At 47.1% G+C, this 24,572-nt stretch overlaps 1 protein-coding gene across 1 annotated transcript in view; it reads right to left on the reverse strand.

The window, feature by feature from the left end:
- Window positions 1-280: 280 nt before the first annotated feature.
- CMTM4 (CKLF like MARVEL transmembrane domain containing 4) overlaps window positions 281-24,572 on the reverse strand; it is a 52,573-nt gene continuing 28,281 nt past the window's right edge. Inside the window, exons 2-4 of the mRNA XM_049786461.1 lie at window positions 10,513-10,689; window positions 2,912-3,010; window positions 281-693 (exon numbers count right to left, since the gene is read on the reverse strand). Of these exons, the coding sequence (XP_049642418.1) occupies window positions 529-693; window positions 2,912-3,010; window positions 10,513-10,689 (441 nt within the window). The 3' untranslated portion in view covers window positions 281-528. The remainder of the gene's footprint in view (window positions 694-2,911; window positions 3,011-10,512; window positions 10,690-24,572) is intronic.

Genomic DNA, 24,572 nt, shown 5'->3' on the forward strand with positions numbered 1-24,572 from the left:
TCCCAGTCTCCCTGCAAAGTCCAGACCCAGCAAAGTGCTCCACCACATACTCATGGTCAGACGTTTGCTGTCACATGTGACACTGGCAGTCCTGGTGCCCCAGAGCAGAAGACAAAGAGATGATGCATGGCCCTGCACGTTCAAGAACTTCTGCAGTGTGAGTGTTCCAAGCCAAGGCCTCTGGCTTCGCTGGCTCCAGTTCCCGAGGAATCTAGTTTGAGTGGTCACACAAACCCCTACTGGGGCTTCTGAGTCAGATGACTAGCCAGAGCCCAGGCCAGCTACCCCCTCATGGTCATCATGCACTGGAGAACCAGGTACCTCTCCCACCCACTTCACTTCTGTCTGGACAGCAGCATCTAGGCCTTCCCAGCCCTGGGGCCACTCTGAAAACCCACTCCCCAAATAAACTGCACCCCAGAGGAGAAAATTCAACTGAATCACACATAATTCTGGCAGGACAAGGAGGGGGAGACATGAGTGCAAGGAAGGGGCCGGGGTGAGAGATGGAGGCAGCCCAGTGGTGCCTCACGTATCCAGGCGTTGGATCTCAGGGCGGCCGTCCATGTCCCGGGACTCAGTGCGAGCTCGAATGTAGTCATTGGCACTTTGCTGCCGGAGGCTTATTCTCCACTTCTGCACTGCCAGGAAGGTGTTCACCGCATATACTGCTGTAGCCAAGAAGCCAAAAATCTAGGAGAAACAGGCTTGGTTAGTCTTCATTCAGGTTTTCACCCCAACCCCCAACAAGATCTCTATGTCCACCCCAGCGGCTTCTGGCAACCAGGAAGGAGCCTGGCCAAGTTAACCACCCGTGTAATGTCCTGTACTGTCTGAACTACCACTGGAGTTCTCTGCAGGATTTTGTATCTATTTAAAAAATTATAGGACTGGAGACACAGCTCAGCAGAAGGGAGTGTGTGCATTGCATGCAAGAGGTCTAGGCTCCAGCCACTCATCACATCCCATAATCCCAGCAACCCATATGGTTCCCTGAGCCCCTCAGGAATAATTCCAGATCACAGAGCAAGCAGTATCCCCTGAGCACTGGCAGGTGAGACCCAAAAAACAAACAAAAACCCCAACAACAAAAAAGAAAACACGCACACATACACACACACAAAACCCACAAAGTACCTCTTTTTTCATACCACTGGTCTACGACATAAAAAACCAAAATAACACAGGGACTGAAAATCTGGGTTTCCCATCACAGTCCCAAATCAAACTATGTAACTCCGTATTGAGATCACTAAAAATCACCCCATCCCAGAACCCCCACCTGCTCTCCAGCTGCAGTTGGCTCCATAGCTCCCAACATTAGCACCAGGGCAAGAAGCTCCTGGGCAAAATCTGGGCAAGCAATTAGTTCAGTTTTGGTTTGATTTGGGGGAGGGGGAGGGAACCACACCTGGCAGTGTTCAGGGGTCACTTCTGGCTCTGCGCTCAGAAATCGCTCCTGGCAAACTCAGGGGACTGTGGGATTGCCAGGAATCAAACCTGGGTTGGTCCCAGGTTGGCCATGTGCAAGCAAACGCCCTACTGCTGTGCTATCTCTCTGGCCAACCTAGTTCAATAATTTTTTGTTTGGTTGACTGATTTTAGGGCCACACCCGGTGACGCTCAGGGGTTACTCCTGGCTATGCGCTCAGAAATTGTTCCTGGCTTGGGGGACCATAAGGGATGGCGGAGATTCAAACCCAGGTCCATCCTAGATCAACTACATGCAAGGCAAACGCCCTACTGCTGCGCTATCACTCCAGCCCCTAGTTCAGTTTTTTTTTTTTTTTTTTTTTTTTTAGTTTCTGGGCCACACCCGGTGTTGCTCAGGGGTTACTCCTGGCTGTCTGCTCAGAAATAGCCCCTGGCAGGCACAGGGGACCATATGGGACACCGGGATTCGAACCAACCACCTTTGGTCCTGGATCGGCTGCTTGCAAGGCAAACACCGCTGTGCTTTCTCTCCGGGTCCCCCTAGTTCAGTATTTTTAATACACTTTTATATCCTCCCTCCTAGAACCAAAATGATACACGGCATGTTCTTTGGAAACTCAGGACAAAAAATTCAGAGCCCACAGAAAAATCTGTATTTGGTTTCCCCTCTCCCCCAGCCCCAACCTCCCACTGGGCCACTATCTTAAAGAGTGAAAGTGTCCTGACTGGAAACAGTCATGGGAGCTGTGTCTTGATCCAGACCCTGAAGCAGCAGCATCACTAGCAGTCGCCAGAGTCATGCAGGTTGTGAGAAACAAAACACAGCAACCTGAGCTTGCACCTGAACCTCAGAGAATTTGCTAAGATTCCTTTTCCTCTGTTTATTTTTCGGGCCACACCTCACAGTGTTCCTGGCTCTGTGCTCAGGGATCACCCTGGCAGGGCTTGCAGTGCAAGGATTGAACCGAACTCATCAGCATGCAGGGCTGCAAGATATTTCTACAATCTATCCAATCTAAAAATCTAAAAAAACAATTTCTCTCTCTCTTTTTTGTTTGTTTTTGTTTTGTTTTGCCAGGTTACTCCTGGCAGGCTCGGGGGACCATATGGGATTGTCAGGAATCGAACCAGAGTCCATCCAAGGTTGGCCGCATGCAAGGCAAATGTCCTACCGCTGTGCTATCACTCCAGCCCCTAAAAAACTATTTCTTTTCCAGCTGAGCTGGGTATTAAACCAGGGCCTCACACACCAAGACAAGTGCTCTACTACTGAGCCATCTCTCCAGCCCTAAAACAGATTTCTGAACATTTGAGAAAGATTCACTGCTATTCCAGGGTCTACACTGAGAACCTAGCACAGAAGAGAAGCTCCTCTCCTCCTCTGTCCCAAAGAGAAAAAGCTCAAGAAAAATGAGGACACACGTGAGGGGTTTGAACAGATAGGACATGCACACTTCAGGGGAGTTCATTCACTTACCACAGCAGCAATTTCTGCTCCGGTATTGTGATTTAAAGCAGCCAGGACGATTGAAGCGATAAAGAAAAAGAAAGTGCTCAGTCCAGTGTTGACCAAATCCTAAGAAAAAAGAAAAGCAAATCATTGGAAAAGTGATGAAAAAACTTCAAACATCAGCAGCTTGATGCCCACCTTCCACAGATTCTCGACCTGGGCTGTGAGGACCTGGGAGTACTGATCATTCTGAGAGAAGCAAAGGACGCATTGTGAGAAACCACCACAGTAAAATCCACATTTGAAACCAACCACACTGTTGTGAGGTTTTGTCCCCTTTGGGTGGGGGGAGACTCCCAAGAGGTGCTCAGATGGGGCCGGAGAGATAGCATGAAAGTAGGGCATTTGCTTTGCATGCTGAAGGACGGTGGTTCGAATCCCAGCATCTCATATGATTCCCCTAGCCTGCCAGGAGCGATTTCTGAGCGTAGAGCCAGGAGTGACCCCTGAGTGCTGCTGGGTGTGACCCAAAAAACAAAAACAAAAAAAAAGTGCTCAGAGGGCTGGGCTGGTTGGTCACTCCTGACATTTTGAGCTCTTCCCCCCCCACCTGTCTACATTATAATTTCTTTTATTGTTTGTTTTTGTTTTTGGGGGGGCCACATCCGGTGACGCTCAGGGGTTACTCGTGGCCATGTGCTCAGAAATCACTCCTGGCTTGGGGGACCATATGGAATATCCCATATGGAATGCTGGGGGATCGAACTGGTCCGTCTCAGGTCAGCAACGTGCAAGGCAAACCACTGTGCCACCGCTCCAGCCCCATATTATCAATTCTTAGTAACTTATTAGAAACCGGGGGCCGGCGAGGTGGCGCTAGAGGTAAGGTGTCTGCCTTGCAAGCGCTAGCCAAGGAAAGGACCACGGTTCGATCCCCCGGTGTCCCATATGGTCCCCCCAAGCCAGGGGCAATTTCTGAGCACGTAGCCAGGAGTAACTTATTAGAAACCAAAGTTGCTAACCCACTAAGCACATACATGTTACTGTTCCCCCTTTTTATTGATACCTGATTTAAAATGCTATTGATAGTTTTGTATATACATAGTTCTAATACCATATATCCACCATAATTATTTGTAAAATTTAAAAAATTAAAAAAAAAAAAACATCATTCAGGGACAAAGATAGTACAGTTGGTAGGGCCTTGCATGCAGCCAACCAGGTTCAATTACCAACATTCCATATTGTCCCCCAAGCACTGCTAAGAATGATTCCTGAGTGCAGAGCCATGAGTAAGTTCTAAAGTTCTGTTCACCAAAGCACCAACACATGAAAAAAAATTTAAAGGGACCCGAAAAATAGCACAATGGTAGGGCATTTGCCTTGCATGTGGCCAACCTGAGAGAGACCCGGTTGACTCCCGGCATCCCATGTGGTCCCCAGCCTGCCAGCAGTGATTTCTGAGTGCAGAGCTAGGATTGACCCCTGAGTACAATCAATCAATCAATTAATAAATAAAGTTAAAAAAATTAGAAAACACATTTAAATCATTCTGGGTTAGGCCAAAATTCCTCTCCATAATCTGAATGTACATACTGAAACTGGATGACTAGATCCCAGGTTTCAGCAAGGAATAAATACATACATACATACATGCATGGATACATACATACATACAACTGATTGAATTCTCACACACACACACCAGGTTTCAGCAAGCACTAAATAAATACAACTGATTAAATTATCACACACACACACACACACACACAAACACACAAACACCCCCACCACCACCACCACCACCAACCTATTCATTTCTGACATTTCCAGCACCAGTTTTCAGCCCTAAGAACACAGACCTCAAAATTTTTTTTCTCTTTTTGGACCACATCTTGTGGTCTTCAAGGATTACTCCTGGCACTGCACTCAGAAGTCACTCCTAGTGGGTTCAGGGGACCATATGAATGCTGAAGATCAAAACCGGGTCAGCATAAAGCCCTACCTGCTGTGATACCACTCTGGACCTCAAATTCTTTCCAATAACAGTCTTCAAGCCTATGTTGCTATAGAATGTTGCTATGTAGTCTAGAGGATTTCCACCTAAGCTTCTTGCAAAAGCAAATCAGGTTACAGATCCAATCTTCAGAGTTTTAAGTCAAGTCTCACGTGTGCTCACATGGTCTCCTGAGCACCACCCAAGAGTGATTCCTACATGCAGGGCCAGGAGTAAGCCAGTCGTGATCCAAAAATCAATAAAATAAAATCATTTTTGTTTTATAAGTTATTATCTATTCATTGAATGTGGTGAAAGGGATTAAAGCCAGGCGTCAGATATGCAGGGGAAGCTCTCTTCCACTGAGCTATACCTCTTTCTTTTTTATAAAGATGTAGCAAGACTTAATTAGTCTTGGGCCTGTGCCAGGCATCCCAACACATTCCTGCCAGAGCTCTTCTCATGCTGGTTCCAGAAAAGCAGCAAAGTATGACCCTGAAGCCTATTTCAGAGGTATTTGCCAGCAGGACAATTTCCAGCAGTGACTTGCTTACACCAGGGCCAAAGGGCCCCAGACTCCAGCCAAGAAGGTCTGGTTGCCCTTCGCTCAAAGATTGTTGAAGATGAAAGGTGTGAAAAAGGACATAAGGGGTCAGAGAGATGGCATGGAGATAAGGCATTTGCCTTGCATGCAGAATCCTGGCATCCCATATGGTTCCCGGAGCCTGCCAGGATCGATTTCTGAGTGTAGAGCCAGGAGTAACCCCTGAGTGCTGCCAGGTGTGACCCAAAAACCAAACAAAACAAAAAAAAAAAAGAAAGAAAGAAAGAAAAAGGACATAAAATGTACTTTCAAACTAAAAGACTACTCAGAAACAGGGAAAATATTCTGGATCACATGGCTCAGGGGTTACTCCTGGAGGTGCTCAGGTCTTACTCCTGGCTCTGTGCTCAGGGATCTCTCCTGGAAGGGCTAGGGAAAAGTGGGGAGGGAGTATATGTTGGTAATCAAACTGAGCTCAGCCACATGCAGGGCAAATGCCTTACCCCTGTACTATCTCCCTGACCCCACCATCATTTTAGATCCCAATTCTGTCAATATTTTCCCATGAACAACACCAGGTTTATCTTAAAAGTAACTGACACTGGGGCCAGAGAGATAGCATAGAGCAAGGCATTTGCCTTGCATGCATAAGGACAGTGGTTCGAATCTCAGCATCCCATATGGTCCCTTGAGCCTGCCAGGAGCAATCCCTGAGCGCTGCCAGGTGTTTCCCAAAATAAAAAAAAATAAAAAGTGGGGCTGGGCAGTGGCGCTAGAGGTAAGGTGCCTGCCTTGCCTGCGCTAGCCTTGGATGGACAGTGGTTCAATCCCCCGGTGTCCCATATGGTCCCCCAAGCCAGGAGCGACTTCTGAGCGCATAGCCAGGAGTAACCCCTGAGCATCACCGGGTGTGGCCCCAAAAAAATAAAAAATAAAAAAAATAAAAATAAAAAGTAACTGATGTCAGACGGAGATGGCTCAATTGGCCAGAGCATATGCTTCACATGCAGGAGGTCTGGGTTCCATCCCTGATAACACAATCCCAGCAGAATTTTGGGTGTGTGATCCCAAAATCATATAAATAAATTAGTTGAGACACTAAACTATCTAGTTAGTTCTATCCCCAGAATTTGGAAAAAAATGCCTCCTGTGATCTGAGATTTTAGAACATACATTTAAAAACCCATCATGATGCTCTTGGTTCTCTTTTGTTTGTTTGGTATTGGTTTTGGATTTTAGGTCACACCAGCAGCACTCAGGGGTTACTCCCGGCTCTGAACTCAGAATTCACTCCTGGCTTGGGGACCATGTGGGACACCAGGGATTGAACCCAGGTCCGTCCTGGGCATGCAAGGCAAACATCTTACTATTGTACTATTGCTCCAGCCTGTTTTTAGTTCTACAGCACTTTCAAGGGCCATCAAAACCTCCAGCCACCCCCATTTTGTTTTCCTCCTAAAAGAGTTGAGGCCCCTTGATTAAACAGAGAAGAGGTTGTCAGAAAGATGTCTCCCTTTATAGCATCCCAAGGAATGCCACAAGGGTGGTCCTGCCAGGCAAGACAATGGGCTCCTGTCTCCTCCCAGACTCCTGAGTGGGCATCCCAGGAGAGCAGTGTTCCATCAGAAGGTGGAGGCTCAGGGCACGCTCGACAGCTGGGGTACTGCGGGGGTTTCCTCCCACAGACATAGAAGACTCAGAAGGGACAGGCAGCCCGTTCTGCCTTTCTGCCTGCTGATTTCCTAGCTCTGACTTGTAGGAAAAAAATTTTAAAGATATTTTAATAAAATGCTGACTTTCCCTTCTTGTTCAGCTTAGCAAGTACAATAACACAAGTCCAGGAAAAGAGACTAGTGAGCAGTGGGCCTGAAGCAGTGTAGAAAACAAGATTCTCTGGATGAAGCTGAAGATAGTACAGTAGGTAAGGCTCTTGCCTTGCATGCAGCTGATCCAGGATGGATTTCTAGCACCACATGTGGTCCCTGAACAGCATTATGAGGGAATGGGCTCCAAACCACAACAATGAAAAAGACTGATTAAAAAAAGGGAAAAGGGGGCCCGGAGAGATAGCAGAGCAGTGTTTGCCTGCAAGCTGCCAATCCAGGACCAAAGGTGGTTGGTTCAAATCCCGGTGTCCCATATGGTCCCCCGTGCCTGCCAGGAGCTATTTCTGAGCAGACAGCCAGGAGTAACCCCTGAGCACCACCGGGTGTGACCCAAAAAACAAAAAAAAAAAAAAAAAAAAAAGGGAAAAGGGGCCAGAGACAGTATGGAGGTAGGGCATTTGCCTTGAATGCAGAAGGATGGTGGTTCGAATCCTGGCATTCCATATGGTCCCCTGAGCCTGCCAGGAGCGCTTTCTGAGCGGAGAGGCAGGTGTGACCCAAAGACCAAAAAGAAGGAAGGAAGGAAGGAAGGAAGGAAGGAAGGAAGGAAGGAAGGAAGGAAGGAAGGAAGGAAGGAAGGAAGGAAGGAAGGAAGGAAGGAAGGAAGGAGGGAGGGAGGGAGGGAGGGAGGGAGGGAGGGAGGGAAGGGGGGGGGAGGGAGGGAGGGAGGGAGGGAGGGAGGGAGGGAGGAAAAGGAAGGAAGGGAGGGAGGGAGGGAGGAAAAGGAAGGAAGGAAGGAAGGGAGGGAGGGAGGGAGGGAGGGAGGGAGGAAAAGGGAGGGAGGGAGGGAGGGAGGGAGGGAGAGAGGGAGGGGGGAGGGAGGGAGGGAGGGAGGAAGGAAGGAAGGAAGGAAGGAAGGAAGGAAGGAAGGAAGGAAGGAAGGAAGGAAGGAAGGAAGGAAGGAAGGAAGGAAGGAAGGAAGGAAGGAAGGAAGGAAGGAGATGGAGCCACGTAACACTCAAGGTGTTTTCCTAGTTGCTACAGTTTAAATAAAATCCTGAGGATTTCGGGCTGGTGAGATGGTGCTAGAGGTAAGCTGTTTGCCTTGTAAGCGCTAGCTAGGACCACAGTTAGAACCCCCAGTGTCCCATATGGGCCCCTCAAGCCAGGGGCAATTTCTGAGTGCTTAGCCAGGAGTAACCCCTGAGCATCAAACGGGTGTGGCCCAAAAAAAACAAAAACAGGGGCCGGAGAGATAGCATGGAGGTAAGGCGTTTGCCTTTTATGCAGGAGGTCATCGGTTCGAATCCCGGCATCCCATATGGTCCACCGTGCCTGCCAGGAGCAATTTCTGAGCCTGGAGCCAGGAGTAACCCCTGAGCACTGCCGGGTGTGACCCAAAAACCACAAAAAAAAAAAAAAAAAAAAAAACCCTGAGGATTTCTAAGTTCTGTTTTTATTGATTCTTTTTCTTTTGGGGCCACACCCAGTGGTGTTCACAGATCACTCCTGGTGGGCTTGGGGGACCATATGTAGTCCTGGAGATGAAACCTGGGTCAGCTGTATGCAAGGCAAGCACCTACCCCACTGTATTCCCTCCCTTTTTTTAAAAAATTTTTTATTTAAAAAATTATTTTAAAATGTATTATTATTAAATCACTGTGTAATACAGAGTTAAAAAGCTGTTGACAGTTGAGTTTATCATACAATATTCCAATACCCAACTGTTCATCAGGGTTCATTTCCCACCATAAATTTCCTCAGTTCCCTCCCATCGTTCCATTCCTAGCCTGCCCTCTGGCAGACACTTCCCTCATATTTTCAATTCTTCTAGAATCAGTACTTCTGGGCCCAGTATGAAAACAATATGCTAATGGATTCATTCTATTTTCTCATTCCCACAGTCTGTGAATAGCAAGACCACAATCTTTTCAACAAATCATGAGAGCGAAATGTCATCTTTGAAAGGGTCAAAATAATTCTGCTAGAATGCCTGTACCACGAGGGAAGATACAATTCATTTTGAGCTGATCCAGAAATAAATTTAAAATGTCACAGTTCACTTTGATGGTGGTAACAGTGTAGTGATCTTACACAACAAAGCCATAAAAGCCATCACTACTAAAACCATGTTACTTAAAATACAATAAAAAAAATAATAATCTAGGGTCAGAGTGATAGCACAGCAGTAGGGCGTTTGCCTTACAGGTGGCCAACACAAGATGGACCCCGGTTCAATTCCCAGCATCCTGTATCATCCCCCAAACCTGCCAGAAGTGATTTCTGAGCGCAGAACCAGGAGTAACCCCTGAGCATGACAGGAGTGACCCCCCAAAAAATAAAATAAAATAACATAAAAAGGGACCGAAGTGATAGCACATTTGCCTTGCATGTGGCCAACTCAGGTTCAATCGTAGGCATCTCATATGGTCCTCTGAGACTTCCAGGAGTGATTTCTGAGAGCAGTCAGGAATAACCCTTGAACACCAGCAGCGCAAGCACATACGCGTGCGCGCACGCACGCAAACACACACACATAAACACACACACACACATGCACAATATAAACAAAGATTAGGGGTCGGAGCAGTAAGGTGTCTGCCTTGCCGACACTAAGCTAGGACAGACCGCGGTTCGATCCCCCAGAGTCTCATATGGTCCCCCAAGCCAGGATTGATTTCTGAGCACATAGTCAGGAATAATCCCTGAGCGTCACCGGGTGTGGCCCAAAAACCAAAAAAAGAAAAAAGAAACCAAGTTTCATAGTTAAGGGCTAAAGATAATACAATGTGGGTAGTCTGCTTTACATGTGGCTGACACAGGTTTGATCCCTGGCACCCCACATAATCCTGTGAGCCCACCAGGAGTGATCTCAGAGTGGAAAGTCAGGACAGAAAACAGGTATTGCCCAAAATAACAAAAACAACAAAATTCACAGTTAATTACAAGAAAGAAAGAAGAAAAAAAAAAAAGAACTGGAGATCTGGAAAGATGACTCAAAGGGCTAGAGCAAAATCTTTACATTTTGAAGACTTGATCCTCAGTACTGTATGTTGCATGATCCCTGGAGCAAATCCTAAACACAGACAAGAGTAGCACCTCTCCCCTCACCCACCCCCAGTCCTGCCCCCACACCCCTGGGCATGCCCCTTTCACCCCAGCCTAACAGCAACAATAAAAAAACTGGAGAGAGAGAACACAGCTTTCCCTGGGAGCCAGGGCTGTTTCCCTCTTTCCAGAGCAGGTGGCAGCATGTACTCACTGTTAGGTTCCAGTTGATTTGGGGGATCCTCATGTGCAGGTTGAGACTAAACAGGATGAGCAGGACACCCGTCACCACAAAGGCACTGCAGCTCACAAACTCAAAGAAGTAGAGGCCTTCGCAGGGAGCGCACTCCAGGATGGTCTCAATGCAGATGAATGCGGTCAGGGCCAAAAGCTGTGAGGGAGAGAGGCCACATGTGTGAGCTTGTACACACTCTGCACTGGTGCACCCACAGATAGCTGGGGACTTAAAAATATACTGGGTCAGGGCCAGGGAGATAGCATGGAGGTAGGGCATTTGCCTTGCATGCAGAAGAACGGTGGTTCAAATCCCGGCATCCCATATGGTCCCCAAGCCAGCCAGGAGCAATTTCTGAGAGTAGAGTCAGGAGTAACCCCTGAGCGCTGCCAGGGGTTATATATATACTGGGTCAACAACTGTACAATAGTACAATGGGGAAGGTGATTGCTTGCCTTGCATGCAGCTGACCCAGGTTCGATCCCCAGCATCCCATATGGTCCCCTGTGCCCAGCCAAAAGTGATTCCTGAGTGCAAAGCCAGGAGTAATCCCTTAACCCATAGGGCCATGATGGTGAACCTATGGCACACATGCCAGCAAAGGCCTTGCAGCTGGCACATGGGAAGGTCCCCAATTAAGATATGCAGTGCGTGCCACATAGTTTTTAGATACTAAAATTTTGTTATTAAGCTTTAATTGATGTGCTGACACTTTTGAGAAAATTATTTGGTTTTGTGTGGCAGTTTGGGCACTCGGGCTCAAAAAGGTTAGCCTCACTGCCATAGGGTATGGCCCCAAAACAAAGCAAAACGAAAAACTGGACTAATCCCTAAAACAAAGCCAAGAGTAACTCCTCCATTCAGGCCCTTGAGCATTGCCAGGTGGAGCCCAAATTCCAAATTAAATAAATATAATAATTTTTAAAATTACCAATAAGAAGGAATAGGTGTTGGACATTGTATGACTAAAACTCAAACATGAACAATTCTGTAACTGTTCTCATGGTGATTTAATTAAAAAATTATTTAAAAATATTACCAATAGGGGCCGAGCCATAGCACAGAGGTAAAGCATTTGTCTTGCACGCGGCTGACCCAGGACGGACCTCGGTTCGATCACTGGCGTCCCTTAGGGTCCCCCCCCAAGCCAGAAGCGATTTCTTAGCATAGCCAGGAATAACCCCTGAGCATCACCGGGTGTGGCCCAAAAAAAAAAGGGGGGGGGGCCCCGGAGAGATAGCACAGCGGTGTCTGCCTTGCAAGCAGCCGATCCAGGACCAAAGGTGGTTGGTTTGAATCCCGGTGTCCCATATGGTCCCCCGTGCCTGCAAGGAGCTATTTCTGAGCATAGCCAGGAATAACCCCTGGCATCACCGGGTGTGGCCCCCAAAAAAACAAAAAATTACCAATAGGGCCCGGAGAGATAGCACAGCCTTGCAAGCAGCCGATCCAGGACCAAAGGTGGTTGGTTCGAATTCCGGTGTCCCATATGGTCCCCCGTGCCTGCCAGGAGCTACTTCTGAGCAGAGAGCCAGGAGTAACCCCTGAGCACTGCCGGGTATGACTCAAAAACCAAAAAAAAAAAACCAAAAAAAAAAAAAAACAATAAAAGAGTAATACATTTCTTTTGTTTCTTGCTGAAGAATAGAAACAATATTCTGGTAATATGCCCCCAAGAGTCAGAAACCATAGAATGAAATAGATACTAGTAGAAATTAATGGGTGAACTTTTTATTAATGTTTATTTCATTGGGGGTGGAGAGGTAGTCCCAGAGTTAAGGAGCTTCCTTGCATGCTGCCAACCCCAGTTTGGACCCCTACATCACCTGTCCCCCTCAGGATGCAACCCTGGAGTCACTTCCATCACCACCACCACGCCCAGCACCACTGAGGTAGCACAAGTAATCCCTGACACTGAAGGCCGAAGACAGCAGCACATCCTTGAGCCTTTGCATTGAAGCAACAGTCCAGTTTGCAGGTGGAGAATCCCCATGTTTCTAAGCATCACTTGGAAGACAGCACCCTCAGAAGAATTATTTATTTTTGTTGTTGTTGTTATTGTTGTTGATTTCTGGGCCACACCCATTGATGCTTAGGAGATATTCCAGGCTCTGCTCTCGAAGGTATCACTCCTGGCAGTGATTGAGGACCATGCAGGATCAGGAGATTAAACCAAGTGTGTAAGCAACACACAGACCCCATATTCAGTCACACAACTGCTTTTAGAGGTCACAACCCAGTTTGAGTCTCTAGGCTCTAAGTCACTAGGCTACTTATCTGGGTTCCCAGAACCTTTGAAGGTAGATTTCTAGAGGCGGCCATAAGTCTGAGTCAATCACCTGGTGTTCAAGGAATGGTTGAGCATTTTTTTAAGAGGTAGGTCTCCCCAGTTGTCCTAAGGAGGCTCAGGGGTCTCTCTTGGTGACTCCAGGCCAAGCAGCCCGAGGATGTGGTGCCACTTGGGTTCTGCAGTACCAAGAATTACCCAGGCCATCCTCGCAGAGCTCAGGGGATTTCAGGGGTCTGGTGTTATTTGGGGAGAAATATGGTGCTGTCACTAGAACAGGGATTGGCCTTGCCTTCACCCCTGGATTCTCTCCAGACCATGGTCAAGAGATCCCACCACTCCTGGGAGCAACTGTTGAAGGATCATATGTTCGGGCCAGCCTAAACTGGGGCCCACCTCCTGACACACTTGGCAGCCCTGTCCTGTGCATGAAGGGACTCTGCTTGCTGTGTGATGAATACTCTGCTGATAATGCCCTTCTGAACAACACACAGCTCTTCACATGCACCCTAGAGATCAGCACACTGCCTATACAGGCTTTTCATGCATCTCCTAACAACTCTCTTTCCAATCCCAAACTAAGCCAGAGACTTTAATTCTTCATCTGAATTACACACCTGACTTGCAACCAATTCACAAAGAAATGGTTCTTACAATGGAAACTCCAAAACTTTTTAAACACCTGTAATCAGATCTAGTAATCTGGGGGAAGAGGGGAGAACTCTCTAGCTGGTCCCAAGCACAGCTTGTCAACCACTTGGCCTTGACCTTGTTGTCTGAAGTGAGGGCAGTCTTTGGGACTAAAATTTGGAAACTATGTGATCTGGCATCCCTCCAGGAGGATGGTGTCAACACTGAGTAATTGTATGATGATGTTGAAAAATGCATCTAAAAACTAATGTCATCGAAAGTAGGCCCACTAGGGCCGAAGTGATAGTTAGTGGGTAGAGCTTTTGCCTTGCACATGACTGATTTGTCCCTGGCAGTCCCTGAGCTTGCCGGAAGCAATTTCTGAATTCAGAGCCAGGAGTAACCCCTGAGCACTGCCAGGTGTGACCTAAAAAAACAAACCAACAAAAAATAAGTGGGACTCCAAAACTATGTGACTCAAGTAACTTAAAACCTAGTTCTACATCTGAATCTGGGCAAAGAAAGGAGAATTTCTGAAGTTCCATCTACGACTCTGGTGACAGGCCAGTTCTTTGCCTCAAGAACAATTTCGTCAGGTGCCCTCCCTGCCATGGCAGCCAGCCAAACTCCAGACAGGGGGTAGGTAAGGCGTGTCTGACCTGAGTGAGGAAATCTCCCTTGTGAGGAATACAGAAATTCTAGCTCTGTTTATGATGACAGCACAATCCAGGACAAGCTCACTGAAAGGGCCCTTGGTATATCTGCATGACGGCTGATGTCCCAAACCACACATTTCATGGGTGAGTTACTGCTCAACTTGCTCTTAGAAACTCAGGATCCTAATGGCTTCACCAGAGGTTAAAGTAAAGAAATTGTTAATATATCATTAAGTTCTTTAAAACTGAGTAGCACATTAAATGGCTGTACTTTTGTTCCTTAAAACTATCTAATATGGGGGCCCGGCGGTGGCGCTAAAGGTAAGGTGCCTGCCTTGCCTGCACTAGCCTTGGACGGACTGCGGTTCGATCCCCCGGCGTCCCATATGGTCCCCCAAGCCAGGAGCGACTTCTGAGCGCATAGCTAGGAGTAACCCCTGAGCGTTACCGGGTGTGGCCCAAAAACCAAAAAAAAAAAAAAAAACTATCTAATATGGGGCAAGAGAGATAGCATGGAGGTAAGGTGTTTGCCTTCCATGCAGAAGGATGGCGGTTCAAATCCTGGTATCCCATATGATCCCCCGAGCCTACCAGGAGCAATTTCTGCGCATAGAGCCAGGAATAACCCTTGAGCGCTGCCAGGTGTGACCCAAAAACCAAAAAAAAAAAAAAAAAAAAAAAAAACCAACTAATATAACTCTGGTAACAAAATCTGGTAAGAAACTGAGTAGATCTAATAGGACTAGTGAAAACACTTGCAAATTACAAACCAAAATGAACCTATTCCAGAAATGATAAAGGGCCCAGAAGCAGCAAAACTCTTTTTAAGGGGCTGGAGCGATGCACGCATATAACCAGGGACAGATGTGGGTTCAATCCCTGGTATTCCATATGGTCCCAAGCCTGCCAGGGGCAATTTCTTTCTTTTCTTTTCTTTTTTTTTAAATTTGATTGATTGATTGGTTTTTGGGCCACACCCAGTGGAACTTAGGGGTCAAACCTGGCTCTGCACTCAGAAATCATCCCTGGCTGGCTGGGGGAACATATGGAATGCCAGGAGTTGAACTGGGTTCCTCCTAGATCAGCCACATGCAAGGCAAACACCCTATCGATGTGCTATCTTTCTGGACCACCCAGGAGCAATTTCTGAGCACAAAGCCAGTACCCACTGAGCGCCTGCTGGGTGTGACCCAAAAAAAGACACACACACAAAAACTTTTTTTTAAGGGGTTGGAGGGTGAGGCAGAGTGAAGCCATGCCTAGAAGTGCTCAGGGGACCATATGGGATGCTGGACATTGAACTTGGGTCAGTCACATGCAAGGCAAATACCCTACATGCTGAACTAATATTCTCTGAGCAAAGTAAGAAATAATTTTTTTGTTGTTGTTGTTTTTGTTTTTGGGCCACACCTGGTGACACTCAGGGGTTACTTCTGGCTAAGCACTCAGAAATCGCTCCTGGACCATATGGGATGCTGGGGGATTGAACCACAGTGAACTGAGGTCAGTTCTAGGCTAGCATGGGCAAGGCAGACAGACTGTTTGCACCACCACTCCGGCCCCAGAAAATTTTTTTTAAAAAATGCAAAATTTCTTTTATGAAAGAGCAAGCAATGGATGGAGGTCAGGACTGATGTTTCTTTTCCTGCAAAGAGCAAAACTCTCGCTCTAGCCCAAGAACCCATGGCTCCCCAAAATTCGTATGACGGGGATAAGCAGTCATGTTGTGTTGATCAAGTGGGTTTCAGGTGCAGCTGGATGTCTGCCAAATAGGGCAGATAACATTTAGCGTCTATACATGCATGTGCTTGGGCAGATCTGACCAGTCATGTCCCCTGGTAAGGTCTGGGAGCTGGGTAGGAGTCCACTAATATCCGCTTCTAATATGGTTATCCCTCCTGCTCCCTGGACCAGCAGCGCCTGACTGTCAAGCTTCTTCCTGGCCTAAAGAATGCCCACGACATCTTAAAACAAATGTCACCCAGCCCTAAAAGTCCTCCATTCAGTCTTGACACACTCAGAGTATACCAGCAGATGAATTGTTCTAGAAAGCCTCAGTAAAAAGCCTGTCTATTTGTACTGGGCACATGGCTCAAGTTTCCTGGACACAGAATTCTTTCCCCACATCACACCTATTCATGCTAACATAGTTTGTCAACAGGGAAACCAGTTTGGTTACACAAAAGTTGGTGAAATGTCAATGTAGTCAGGTAAGGGACACTTGATAGGATAAAGTCCAGGAGAGTACACTTGATAGGATAAAGTCCAGGAGTACTTTCATACAGAAAGTACTCCAGACTCTGCTAACTGCAGGAGGCAGTGATATCTCTTCTCTCTCTCTCTCTCTCTCTCTCTCTCTCTCTCTCTCTCTCTCTCTCTCTCTCTCTCTCTCTCTCTCTCTCTCTCTCTCTCTCTTCTCTCTCTCTCTCTCTCACACACACACACACACACTCCAAAGTAACTTCAGATTCTAAGCCCTAACCACTAGCCCCTACAACTACAGTGTTACAGCATAGCACAGTCAAGAGATACAAACCACACACACACACACACACACACACACACACACACACAGAGTCCAAAGTAACTTCAGACTCTAATCCCTAACCACTAGCCCCTACCAACACAGTGTTACAGCATAGCACAGTCAAGAGATACAAACCAGAGAAGCCAGAACCTGAAGGAGGAGCAACGCAGAGCCCACACTTCAGAAACCAGCTCCAGAGAGGCTGAAGCAAGCTCTGCATGGGGCTACCACAGCTCCAAGACCACACCCCAAGAACACCCTTAGTACAGCACCATGTAGGCCTCCCGCAAAACAAAATAAACTCAAATCTCAGCTTTGTTCTTAGCACTTCAGGAGCTACGATGGGCCTGGAACCATAATTGCAGAGGAACCCTCCCCGCCCCCAGTCCTAAAGTCCAGGGATGTAAACTATTTTCCATCCACAGAAAAACTGACCAGACATGGGACACCTTAAAACATGAGCTCCTGGGGTCGAGTGATAGCAAAGCAGTAGAGCGTTTGCCTCGCACACAGTGACCCGGGACAGACCTGGGTTCGATTCTCAGCATCCCATATGGTCCCATGAACCTGCCATGAGCAATTTCTGAGCACAGAGCTCAGAGTAACTCCTTAGTGCCGCCAGGTGTGGCCCAAAAAAAGACTTAAAAAAGAAGCTCCTGAGGTTGGCAAGATAGTACAGCCAGTAGGGTGTACTATCGACACAGGTTCGATTCCTGGCACTGAGTACCAATAGAAATTCCTGAGCACAGATCCAGTAGTAAGCAAGCCCTGAGGACCACCAGGTGTAACCCAAAAGTATACTAACACACACACACACACACAAATAAAACACAAGAGCTCCCAAGCCAGATGTCACACTGCAGGATTTGTGCATGGCGGTATGCAGGGCCAGACAGCCAGAAACAGCCATGGCTGCACTGCAGGAATCTTTTGTGTGTGTGTGTGTGTGTGTGTGTGTGTGTGTGTGTGTGTGTGTGTGTGTGTGTGTGTGGTTTTTGGGTCACACCCGGACAGCCAGAAACAGCCATGGCTGCACTGCAGGAATCTTGTGTGTGTGTGTGTGTGTGTGTGTGTGTGTGTGTGTGTGTGTGTGTGTGTGTGTGTGTGTGTGTGTGTGTGTGGTTTTTGGGTCACACCCGGACAGCCAGAAACAGCCATGGCTGCACTGCAGGAATCTTTTGTGTGTGTGTGTGTGTGTGTGTGTGTGTGTGTGTGTGTGTGTGTGTGTGTGTGTGTGTGTGTGGTTTTTGGGTCACACCCGGCAGTGCTCAGGGGTTATTCCTGGCTCCAGGTCAGAAATTGCTCCTGGCAGGCACGGGGGACCATATGGGACGCCGGGATTCGAACCGATGACCTCCTGCATGAAAGGCAAACACCTTACCTCCATGCTATCTCTCCGGCCCCGCACTGCAGGGATCTTAAGAACACAAGGGCATGCCTTATTTTGGGTGGCCATGACCCACAGGAGTGTCTCTCTGAGCCTTACATGCATGCAGGAAGCAGGCAGTTTCCTCTCATCAGGCCCAGGCCTCGACCTTCTTGACTAGAGGAGGCACAGAATGTGACTTTCTGAGCCCTTGACCATGGAAAAAGCATCACATCTCTCAAAGGGCAATGGGAGGCCTAGGGAGCCAAGCTGCCTGCCCCCACAAGGGCCTCTGACAGCAACACACACCTTATTTCTCAGCCTCAGGTTCATCCCAGTGACCCCCCACCCCCATCTGAGTACTTCTAAGAACAAAAATCATATGCCTCCATCCCAAGAGAAGGTCCATGTACAATATTAACTTGTTCTCTCCTGAAACAACAAGGCAACCAGCAAAACATTTTTTAATTCTCCCAAAAAAAGAGCCCATTGCAGGTTCAAAGTATTTAACTGGGCCTGTAAAAGTCTCTGCTCCTGATCTTGGGTGTCAGTCATTTTTTTTCTCTAGCTAAACAAACAGTGTCAGAGGGGTGTGAGAGAGGCAAAGAATGAAAGCAAAGCTACCTGGAGAGCAAGGGCAAAGTTGAACAAAAGAGCACCAATTAGGCAGTAGGATTAGTAAGAAAGGGAGCCAAGAACAAAAGAAGGAAATGCCAAGAGCACAAGGCAGGGCACCGAGGAGGAAAGAGGGGACAGAACAGCCCTACTGCTACACTATGCCAAGCTGCTGCTCTTGCTTCCAACAGCCAGAAGCTGTGTGATCTGAGAGGAAGACATGAAGCCACCCTGCACAACGTACTTGGTTGGGTCTGAGTGTGGCCCCTAGGCAAATGCTGACTCAGGTCTCATTTCTCAAGCTGCGTTCTCCTGCATCAGCCAGAAAATGATCTTGCATTTTGGAGTAGTTTGTTGTTGCTGATGTTTGTTTTCGGGTCACATCTGGCACAGCTCAGGGCATATTCCTGGCTCTGTACTCAGAAATTACTCCTAATGAGTTCAGGGGACCAGATGGGGTGCCAAGGGTCGAATCTAGGGTTGGTTACACACAAAGTAAATGACCTCTCTGCTGTACTAATACTGTGGCCCCAATGATCTTGCTGTTTTGGAATCCTAAAGTCATACTTAAGTTAAGAAATCAACTCAGATTGTATTTAAGTCTTTTTTGAAGGGGGTCAAACCCGGCAACGCTCAGGGGTTCCTCCTGGCTCCACACTCAGAAATCGCTTCTGGTAGGCTCGGGGGACCATATGGGATGCCGAGATTTGAGCTATGTCCTTCTTTATGCAAGGCAAACGCCCTACCTCCATTCCTCAATGTTATCTTTTTTTTGTTTTTGTTTTTGTTTTTTTGGTTTTTCGGGCCACACCCATTTGATGCTCAGGGGTTACTCCTGGCTAAGTGCTCAGAAATTGCCCCTGGCTTGGGGGGATCATATGGGACACCTGGGGATCGAACCGCGGTCCGGAGAGGGAGAGGGAGAGGGAGAGGGAGAGGGAGAGGGAGAGGGAGAGGGAGAGGGAGAGGGAGAGGGAGAGGGAGAGGGAGAGGGAGTGGGAGGGAGAGGGAGAGGGAGAGGGAGTGAGGGAGAGGGAGAGGGAGAGGGAGAGGAGAGGGAGGAGGGAGGAGGGAGAGGGAGAGGAGAGGAGAGGAGAGGGAGGGAGAGAGAGGAGAGAGAGGAGAGAGAGAGAGAGAGAGAGAGGAGAGGAGAGAGAGGAGAGAGAGAGAGAGGAGAGGGGAGAGAGAGAGAGAGAGAGAGAACAAGACCCACAGGTTGCCTCCGTCACATCCCAGAGGACCAGATCAAATAGGTCTACTTGGGCACATCCAATGAGCTATCCAGAGCATGCAGAGTTACTGGGTAAATCACAAAACACTGTCTAGCTTTGTGTTAAAAAAAAATCTAAAAAGCCTTGGTATGTTGTCTGATGACATAACTGCGCATGACTTCAGAAAGCCACAAGACGGTCAGCATCTTTCTTGCCAAAAGAGTGCCCACAACATTTTACTGCCACCCTGCCCCAAGAGCTCCATTTTCAGCCCATCTGTTATTAGCAAAGAGGCCTAAACCGCACACAGGCAGGAAGCAAGTTGTCGACCTTTTCCAGGCACCTTGAAGCCCCTTAGGTGACAGGCACTGGGTCCAACATGCCCACCTGTGCTCATGCCCAGGCTTGGCCCTTTCAGCTGGGGATGAGAAATCATGTCCCATGGTATGTACCCATCTCTGCTCTCTCCTCTCATTCTCAGGCACCCCCAATCTCCATCTCTGATCAAGTGGGACAGAAGGCCTGTGTTTCTCAGAAGATTAGAAAGTTGACAGGAGCTTCCAGTAAAGCTCAGTCACAGCTCATACTGCTTATACTGAGGGAAGGTCTCAGACACTAGTCCAGTGCTTCTCAATTATTTTCTGTCATGCCCCCCTAGGAAGAAAAAAACATTTTTCACACTCCCCCACCCCTGGCACAACTGTAATTAGTATCTTTATTAAAAAAAAAAACTTGGGGCCAGAGAGATAGCATGGAGGTATGGCATTTGCCTTCCATGCAGAAGGACAGTGGTTCGAATCCCAGCAACCCATATGGTCCCCTGAGCCTGCCAGGGGTGATTTCTGAGCTCAGAGCCAGGAGTAATCCCTGCGCACTGCTGGGTGTGACCCAAAAAACAAACAAACAAACAAAAAAACCTTTAACCTGCAAAACAAAAATATATAAAATAATTATGAGCTGATTTTTTAATCAGAGGTGATGTCTGGATTAATGACTACAATGAGCACGTTTTGCAATGCATAGCTTTTCAAAGTGGGGTTTGAAGCAGGACACAGCAACTCTCAGCTCCAGAGACATACAGAGACATAAACACGGGGCTTAGCTTTTTATGATAGTGTTTGCCGAGGTCAAACGTCCCCCTTTATGGAGCTTCGAGTCCCCCCAGGGGCATGTCCCACTATTTGAGAAGCACTGCACTAGTCTGACACAGTCCAACACGAAGTACCTCTATCCCATATAAAGGAGGGGTCACAGGAAAGCTGGGGGCATAGTAATCTAAAGACAGGCGGTAAAGGGAAGAGCAGTCACAAGGAGCCAAGCCATGAGCCCAGCAGGGCTTGTATTTAGCAGACCACCCAGACTATTCAGCAGACCACCGCCTTTTAGTTGGGCCTTGGAAGTGGGTTCTCAGCTCCAGAGATGATGATGGGAACAGATGACCACTGGGATGTGTGTTTCTAACACCCTCCTGAGAAATTCAATATTCACCAAACTCTCCTACTGCATGCGGACCACAGGCTCAGTACGCTTGGCCAAGCATGTTCTCTCCTATTTCCTCTTTCATCTGAGAGAAATGGGGTTGGTAATGCTTGTTTCTAATCAAGATGTAATTCACATACCACACAGAACATATAATTCAAGAGTACAGTTCCACTGTCTTTTAGTGTAGCCAAAGTTCCAAGATCGTCACCATCATATGATTCTCAAATATTTCATCACCCCTGAGTTGAACAATGTTTTTTAGTCTCTGTCCAACTAAAGAGGGAAAATGCGGGAAACATAAGTTTAGCAACATATTTGAAGCTCGGCAGCCCATTAACAGCTTTCAACTCAGTTCCTGAGCCTTCACAGCAAGCACTGAGTACTGCCAATCACCCCTAAATCCATCGTTGGCACCACTGTTCCTTCCTATCCTTTACCCAGCATCCCCGGGCTTTGTCTGGCTTCTCTCCCATCAGACACACTCACCAATGGATTTCCTTGCTCTGATTCCCAATCTCAAGTCTACTACTTCTCTAAACAGAAAGGCTGCCTGAGCCCAAGCCCTCTTTCTATCCAATGAGTATCTTTACCGAGATGTTCCTAGGTACCCACAAATAAGAGCACAAAGGTCTCTTTCCAAGGCCAGGAGGCAACCCCAGGGTGAAAAACAACCCTCCATGAATGAGCTCTGGCCTGACCCCCTTCCATGGCTCAATTATGGCATCACAAGCCCTGAGTACAACAGATACATGAGTCAAGGCTTTCAAGTCAGGCTCTGAAGTTTTAACAGCCCTTAGTTCTGATCCAGGCTCTCCCCTTACTGGGGCTGTGACTTCTATGGGCCTACTTCTCTGGGCCCTCTGTAGCACAGATAAGAATAATCCTTCTACTTCGGGACTGTTATGGAATCAACCACTGAAACGCTCAGCACCACACACAGTGAGTGGGGGTAAATGGCAGTTTTGTCACTACCCAAAAACTCAAGTCCCTGTCTCAACCTCACTGAATCCGATGAAGAAATATCATGTACACAGAGTAGTGGGTTAGGACTTCCTTCCCTTCAAAGGATGAGTAATAATACAACCAAATGCAGCATCACAGAGTTAAATATCCAGTCCCCCCATCAATGGACACTTGGACAACTGCCACCTTCTGGCAACTGTGAAAAACGCTGCTACAGACATTGATTTACACACATTTCTTTTTTTTTTTTTTTTTTTTTGGTTTTTGGGCCACACCCGGTAACGCTCAGGGGTTACTCCTGGTTATGTCAGAAGTTGCTCCTGGCTTGGGGGACCATATGGGACACCGGGGGATCGAACCGCGGTCCGTTCAAGGCTAGCGCAGGCAAGGCAGGCACCTTACCTTTAGCGATTTCTTCAGAGTCCCAGATTACTTTAGTTTTGGATATATACCCAAAAATAGAAATGCTGAATTATATGCTGATTCTAAATTTTTTGTTGATGTTTTGTGTTTTGGGAAGAGCCATAGTGATGCTCAGGGCTTACTCCTGGTTCAGTGCTCAGAGATTACTCATGACAGGGTTTGGGAGATCTCTATGGAGAACTAAGAATAAACGCAGGTAAGCCACATGCAAGGCAAGGTGCCTCACCTACTACTATCTCTCTGGCCCTCTAATTTTTTTTTTTATTAAGAACTTAAAAATCTTGGGGCCGAAGTGATAGCACAGCAGTAGGGTGTTTGCCTTGCATGCAGCTGACCCAGAATCGACTCAGGTTTGATCTCCGTCATCCTATGTGGTCCCGGAGCCTGCCAGGAGTGATTTCTGAGCACAGAGCCAGGAGTAACCAATCCCTGAGCACCACCAGGTATGGCCAATAAATAAATAAATAAATAAATAAATAAATAAATAAATAAATAAATAAATAAATAAATAAACAAGCCAAGTTAAAAAATAATTTTGGACCTGAGAGATATAACAGCAGTAGGGCATTTGCACTGCACATAGCTGATTCAAACAGATGGTGGCTTGAATCCTGGCATCCCATATGGTCCCCCATACCTACCAGGAGCAACTTCTGAATGCAGAGCCAGGAGAAAACCCTGAGCGCGGCCAGGTGTGACCCAAAATAGCAAATAATAATAATAATAATAATAATTTTAAAAATCTCGGGACCAGAGTGATGGTACAGCAGATAGGGCACTTGCCTTGCAGATGAGTAACCCAGGTTCAAACCCCACACCCCATATAGTCCCCCAAGCACCACCAGGAGTAATATCTAAGTGTAGAGCCAGAAGTAATACCTCTGAGCATCACCAGGTATGGCCCAAAAACAAACAAAAACAAAGACATCTAAGCATGAAAGATGTATATGACAGTACACTGGGATAGCTCAAAGGGCTATAGGTAGCATCTACTTGCAGATCCTGGTTCGCTTCCTTATCCAACAAAAAGAGTAGAGCCCCAGGTATCAGCTCTCTCCCCAGGCATCACCAAAAATCAGAAAGAAAATAACCACCAAAACCACAGCAATGCCCTAGTTCATTAGTTCAGCATCTGACACAGTCAACATCTCCACCTCCCTTGGCAGTCCTTTCCTTAAGGGATTTATAAGGCAAACACCACCAGAAGCAATCTCTAAAAAGCAAGTCAGGAATAGAACATGGGCATTGCCAAGTGTGACCCAAAACACATTTCTGGGAGGGGGGAAATAACTAGGAATAATGAGCAATTGAGATTGAGATCTCCAAATATTATTTTTCATGAAAAAGAACAAGAAATTCTAGGTGAAATAAGTGAAGCCAGTTCTGGAGCAGGACCAATGTAACAAAAACATATCAGAAAGCAAGATCAGTGGTTAAAGACTGGGCCAACAAGACACAAGGATCACCTCTAAAGAGCTCCTACTGGCCAGCAATACAACAATGTGTATGTGGCCATAAAAACACACATTATGACACACTTACATAACATCCCAATCTTTGTCATATCTAAACACTACCATTTCACTGAAAGGAACCAAGACTCCTGGGAGAATTCCAGAACTGGACTGGAAGAGTCCATGGTGAATCCAGAAGTCTTGCTCAGAAAAGGAAAGGACAATGTCTAAAAAACAAAGGTGCCAGTCCAAAGGGGCCAAGACTGATCAGAGCTGAGACAACGAAAACATCAAAATGATAACAACAACTAAGTATCACAGGCCATGAATGGAGTTCACACTGTGAGGAAGTGAGTTCACACTGTCAGGAAGAGGGAAAACCCTCTCTGCCTTTGAAAATCCAGCTGATTATAAAGAGAGTTAGG

The sequence above is a fragment of the Suncus etruscus genome, chromosome 14, assembly GCF_024139225.1.
Source record: "Suncus etruscus isolate mSunEtr1 chromosome 14, mSunEtr1.pri.cur, whole genome shotgun sequence".
Classification (NCBI taxonomy): Eukaryota; Metazoa; Chordata; class Mammalia; order Eulipotyphla; family Soricidae; genus Suncus; species Suncus etruscus.